The following is a 6,848-nucleotide window of genomic DNA, read 5'->3' on the forward strand; positions in this document are numbered from 1 at the left end:
TCAACAAATATTAACTAATGTCATCTGATATCTTCACAAGTCCTTTTATCCTAAACCAAAAAAATGTATGCTTTCTTTTTTTCGCTTCTCTTAGTGCCCCAACATGTATTCACACCTCCCTCACCGTCGATGGCTCCTTCCACCACCAATCTTCTTCAACCTCTCGTCTCCTCCTTGTGTGGTCAATGTCCAGACTAGAACCGACGTATTCCTCATGTCTGATCACACCACCAAATGCACTCTGAAGGTTTGAACTGTCAGATTTTTCACTGAAAATGAAAATAGTTTTGCACTTCCTGTTTCTAATTTTTTTTTCTTATTTTAGTATGAAATTTATGGTTATTCTTGCTAAAAAACCTCTCTATTTTATTGAAATTTGTTGTTTAATCTTCCTGAAAATACGTATTGTTGCTTAAATTTGTTGTTGAATGTACTGAATATCATTATTTGTTTTTAGATGTTGCTGGAAATCCAAAAAACATTGTTGAAAATAGCATTTCTTGCTTAAATTTATTGTTCAATATTGTGGCAAATGAATATTTCTTTATGTATCTTGCTGGAAATCCCATAACATTGCTAAAATCATGTTTTTCCTTGATGAAAATATAAAATTATATGTTGAAAATATGAAATAATGATGTCTATGTGTTGATTTTCTTTTGCTGAAAATGACTGTTCATGTTTACGATATAAAATCAGGTTCCTTATTTGCTGAAAATCAATATTTCTTGAAATGTGTATGTTTGGTCAAATCTTATAAGGTTATGCTTCCTTTAAAATATGATTTGATATGTTTTTTTGGTTATTAGAAATGGAAGAGAAACAATAATGGTCAAATGACAATCTAAAATGTTTATTGGAAACTTGCATTAAAGAAGTAAACAATATGGGTAGAAAAGGACTAAGTTTACACAAAGATTCATGGATCATGCCAGGAAGAGTTGTTAAGGAAAAAATTGGCATGGATTTGACTAAAAAACAAATAAAATACACATATGACAATCTTAAAGCTAAGTAGACACGAGAACTATATTTGAAAAACAAAATTGGAAATATATATAATCCTTTAACAATCAATTTCAACTTAACGGCCAAGGAGTGTGATGAGTTTTTTTTTCTAAACGACGGAAACATTGTTTAAGTATTTTTGCTTGTGTTGGAACCGTCGATTGAGTTTTTTTTCTTGTTGGAACCATTTATTAGGTTTTTTGTTTGTGTCGGAACCATTAATTGGGTTTCTTGTTTGTGTTGGAAACATTGTTTATGATTTTATGATTTCTACAATTTATGTTATGTCAATCTGGTTTTTGTTTATGCTTTGAAATTTTATTTTTGAAATTTGATTTATGTTGTTTTTTAAGAAATGTTGATGGTTTAATAAGTTCATAATGGATCACGATAAAAATATACTTTTCGTAGTTCTATAATACCTGTATGTCTACTATTTTGGAAGTAAGGTGTGAAGTGAATGCAAGACAATGATTCGACATTGTCTAGATGTCAATACACATTATAGTTATTGGAAGGTAATCATTTACAATTCATTGAAGTACTACACATGTCCCGTGAATCCTTTGTCCGACTATGCAGTCATTTTAAAGTAAATTATCCGTTAAAGGATAACAAACATGTATCGGTTGAAGAAAAGATGACTATGTTTTTTTTATAATGATTGGTCATAATCAACGTTATGTGATTATCAAGCGTAAATTTCAACACTCAAATCAAACAATTCATACATTTTTTTTGAAGTGTTGGATAAAATGATGATTTTCGCAAACGATATGATAATACCAACTTCTTTTAATCCGAATTCAAACATTCCAAGAATAATAAGAGGCAACAACGAGTTTTTTAAGGGAGCAGTTGGTGCATTTGATAACACTTTGATACATACTATTGCCCCTCCTAAGAACCAAACTTATATAGAGGTAGGGAAAAGAAGTTTGTTACCAAAACATATTGGAAATTTGTGGCTTTAACATTGTTTTTATGTTTATTGTGGTCGATTGGGAATGAGTAATAGTTGATTCTAGAATATTATCAAAAACATTAGCAGATCAACATGCATTATTTCTGTTTCCACCACATCTATTTTTTTAATTTTAAATATTTTTATCTTAGTTTGAAAATTAATTAATTATTTGCATTTTCACAGATAAATATTATATTTGTGATGTGGCATATGCACACATTCAAGGATTATGTCCATGTATCGTAATGTGAGACTTGGAGATTTTCGTCAGAGACGTATATTGACAAATACAGAAAAATTTAACCATGCACATGCAAAACTTTGGAACGTCATTGAGCGTGCTTATGGTGTTTTGAAAACACGTTTCCCTATATTGAAGAGGATGACACCATTTCCGTTAGTTATACAAAAAAACATTATCATTGCATGTTTTGTGCTTCATAACTTTATAAGGAAATATGCGATGAGTACTTCAATCAATAACACGAACCCAACACGTTTCAAAATAACAATATGTACCTTTAGGGGTGAGCATAATAACCGAAAAACCGAACCAAAACCAAATTAACCGATATAACCGAACTATAATAACCAAACCATTTTAAAAACCATTGGTTCGGGTTCTAATTTTTGTTAACCCGATAACTAACGGTTCGGTTATGGTTTTATAGGTTAACCGAACCATTATTAACCGAACCACTAACTTTATATTTTAATATATATAAATTATAGATTATATGTAAAATAATATAGTGAAACTTATTTAAGACCCGTTAAGTTTTCAAAATATAATTTATTAATCATCACTTATCAGGAGACGAACGAGCAATCAAACCATCAAATGCTGATCACGCAGACACACACAATCTTCCAATCATGGATTGAGTTAGATTATTGATTAATGTTGTAATTCCTAATCGGTTAATTCTACAATTGGTAAAAATTATTCACAATTAGTGTAATCTTCACACTCATAATCCTAATCAGAGGCTTCTCACACCGTTAATCCTAATCAAATATTATTTTTTACTTTATAGTCCTGTTCAAATGATTTTTTGACTTTATAATCAAGACTTCTAGGTAAGTTAAGTTTATAGTTATTCTTGACTCTGTGATATATTAAGAATGTATTTTTTTTTTGGCATTTTTATTTACTGTTTTTTTGACTTAATCACATTGAATATATATGAGTGATTGGATTTTTTTATTCAGATAACACATAATATGAATGTTTGCCTATTTTATTTTATAGTTTTTGATTTAATCGCATTGAACGTGTATGAATGTTTGGCTTTATTTTAATGTTAATATCAATTATCAATATACGAAATTATTAATGTCAATTTTGTTTAATGTTTTATATTTTTATTGAATGTTTTTGATTTTGAATGTGACTATGTGTTATCTTACCTTGAGTATCGAAGGTACACATTTTATTCTATTACTATAAGTTAGGTTACAAACATTGGCGCCGGTGACTTTTTGTATTCTCTTTTCAATTTTTATTCCAATATACTTTCACAATTTATATTATTTTGAACATTATGGTTAACCAATATTAACCATCAACCAAAATCGTTAACCGACAAAAACTATTAACCATAACCAATATTAACAATACTCAATGGCTACCAAAATGCATTAACCAATCATAATGGTTATGGTTCGGTTTTGACCAATAACCGAACCAAACCGCCCCATACACACCCTTATGTACCTTGATGATAATGAAGACGAAGTTATAACACATGGTACTATAACGGACCGTGAATATGACTCAATTACGGAATGAAATTGTTGAGCAGTTAATATAAATTTTGAAAGAATTATTATTATAAGACAAGAAATATTATATGGTTGTACGAATTTTTATTTCAGTATTGTAGGACTATATATAATTATTTAAATTTTGACGTTGAAAAACTATTTTATGTTTAAAAAATCATTTTATTTGAATTTGAATTTAATTTAATAGTTTTTTTACGTTAAAAAGTAATCAATCTTATTTTTATTGTGAGAGAGTGGAGATGTTTGAACCATCTTATTCTACAAAAACTTAGAGATGGTTGTCCTTATCAGTTTCGTGTCACTTGCCTGTCAACAGTTGTTTTATGCATATCTTCATAAAAAAAGAGAAAGAGAACAAATTTGTCAGACTTATAGCGCCTAGGGAAATATAATCGATAAACTCAACGTCGTCATAGCAAGATTAAACGATATTATTCCATAATACAACATCTATACCATTACAATCATGATCAAACACAAATAGAAAATCATACACCTGTAAACCGATCCAATTTTTGGCTCCAACAATTACCCGAAATTATTTCGATAATATTCTAAAAACTCGGTACGAGTAACAACTCCGTCTTCCTTTGAACCGTGGCTCCAAAGCTCTCAGTCATATCAAGTTGGTCATGGCTGGCACCATTAGGAAGTTTCCAGTTGAAATGATAAAGTATGTTTGCAAGTGGAAGCTGAACATTGGCTAACCCTAGTGCAGCTCCAGGACACATCCTTCTCCCAGCTCCAAATGGAAGATACTCATAATCTGCTCCCATGATGTTATTAGGGTTGTTTTCAAACCTCTCAGGGATGAAAGCCTCAGCGTCTTTCCAGTATTCAGGGTCTCTGTTGATTGCAAAGACATTGACAATAAGTTTGGTCTTATTGGCTATTTCATAACCTGCTAAGTTCACTGGCTCACGGCACTCTCGTGGCATAACCAATGGTAGTGGAGGGTGCAACCGGAGGGTTTCTCGGATCACGAGGTTTAGGTATGCAAGGTCTTGAATGTCCTCCTCTTGGATCTTATCTTTCCCGTTCAGTGCTTGCCTTAGTTCTGCTTGTACCTTCTCCATGGCTCTCGGACACCTTATCAGTTCAGAAATGGCCCATTCTACTGTGGCGGATGACGTGTCTGTTCCAGCACCGAACATATCCTGCATTAGTTATGTTCATATAACCATCAGTCAACATCATGACGAATATAAAAATTAAGTACAGAAAAATTGTGTTATTGAATTGGGACGTAGGAGAGATATAGTGTTACATGCATCACCAAATCGATCACTAAAGTTATTTTTCACATAAAAAATTAAAAATTAATTTATACAAGATATATCTTTATAAAATCTTACTGACGGTTTCATAATGAGTTTAATATTGAATATGATATTTAAAATTTGTAATATATATTGAAAATTGTCACTTTTAATTTCGCATATTTGTTTTCTTTAGTGAAAGAGTACAGAACTATTAAAAAAATAGAATATGTTTTTCCACTTTAATAATTTCAGTTGTTGGTAGAAATTTTTTTGCTAAAAACAATATTTTTTTGTTGTTAAAGAATAGAGACACCCTAATGGATTCGAATGCTTACCAAAATAATGGCTTTAACGTTATCGGCTGTTAATGGGAACTCAGCGCTATCTTTAAGCCGTAGAAGCACATCGAGAAGTGTCTCGTTGGCTTTGCTCGAGGTGCTAACATGGTGTTCAGCGACGATGTTGTTGATCAAATTATCAAGCTTTTTGTGAATACTGGTTAACCTAGCCCTCTTGCCGGAAAGATGATGAAGGAATTTCTTCGAAGGAAAGATATCAGCCACATCAAAACCACCAGTTTGCCTCAAGATCTCTTTAACAATCTCTGTAAACTCTCTTTGATCCTTGATTCCTTTTCCAAAAGCTGCTCGACTCAATATAGTCGCTATCATCTTGAAAATACTCTCTGAAAGATTGATCGGTTTCCCTGACCCAGACTCCTTGACTTCTTTAACCAAATTCCAGCACTCTTCTTCACGAATTGACTGAAACGACTTAACTTTCTTCACACTCAAAAGCTCCAAAGTGCAAAGCTTTCGTAGTTGCCTCCAGTATTCACCGTAGGGTGCAAGAACGATATCTGTATTGTGATATGCAATGATCTCACCGGTTAGGGTCTCAGGCCTGTTAGCGAAGGTAATGTCGTACGTCGTTAAAATCTCTTTAGCCCATTTTGGAGATGACACCACGATTGTGGAGACCTCACCAAGCTGCAGATGCATCAAAGATCCATGCTTTCTGGCTAAATCCATAACACCACGATGTGGCATTGTACCTGTTCATCAAGAAACATATGATATGAATACAACTTCTTAAATACATACAGAGTAAAGTTACATCTATTAATTGAATTAATGATCTAGTTACCGATGAGATGGTGCATGTGACCGATTATGGGGAGTCGCGATGCCTCTGGAAGTTGCTTTTTAGTGGATTTGGGACGAGTGGCGAGCTTGTAAAGAAAGAAGACGATGGTCGCGAGAGCAATGGAGGTGGTTATTGAAAGCTCCATTGCTGAATGCTGACGATGAAGAAATGTCCGAATGGTTTGGTTCCTTGATAAGATTGTTTATATAGCTGCAACCGGTTTGAATGGAAGGTGATATGACAGCAGCTCTATCTTGACTTGCCAACAATGCCCTCCCAATAATTCTAATCTTATATTGTTGATGTTCAGCTAGCAGCAGGCCACTGTTGACCTGGATGCAATCGTTGACTATACCAAACAAATACCATATCTTAATTTGCAGTTGTTTATATTCTTAATATTTTATTTTAATTTACTGAGCCGGGTAAAGATTACTATTTGATTTAAAACGTTTCTAAAAAATGTTTAACGACTTTCATATGTCGGGTTTTATTTATTTATTTATTTATTTTTGTTAAAAAGGACCAAAAGAACCAACCTAGTCTAACGTCTTTTTAATTGCGAAGGTATAGATTAGATTTCCTTTCAATCTTTTCATATATATCCTTCCCTTATTTAGATTTTATTATTATTATTATTATTAATATATATATATATTAAAATTGTCCTCTCTTAG

At 32.3% G+C, this 6,848-nt stretch overlaps 1 protein-coding gene across 1 annotated transcript; it reads right to left on the reverse strand.

Annotated features, from left to right (window-relative positions):
- Positions 1 to 4,173: 4,173 nt before the first annotated feature.
- On the reverse strand, positions 4,174 to 6,402 carry LOC145129332 (germacrene A hydroxylase). The gene is made up of 3 exons (XM_079064031.1): positions 6,172 to 6,402; positions 5,361 to 6,079; positions 4,174 to 4,920 (listed from the first exon to the last, which is right to left on the reverse strand). Exons 1-3 carry the CDS (start codon positions 6,314 to 6,316, stop codon positions 4,318 to 4,320), a joined length of 1,467 nt encoding a protein of 488 aa, XP_078920157.1. The 5' UTR covers positions 6,317 to 6,402; the 3' UTR covers positions 4,174 to 4,317.
- Between the last annotated feature and the right edge of the window lie 446 nt (positions 6,403 to 6,848).

The sequence above is a fragment of the Lactuca virosa genome, chromosome 8, assembly GCF_052849685.1.
Source record: "Lactuca virosa cultivar CGN04683 chromosome 8, Lactuca_virosa_CGN04683_v6, whole genome shotgun sequence".
Lineage (NCBI taxonomy): Eukaryota > Viridiplantae > Streptophyta > Magnoliopsida > Asterales > Asteraceae > Lactuca > Lactuca virosa.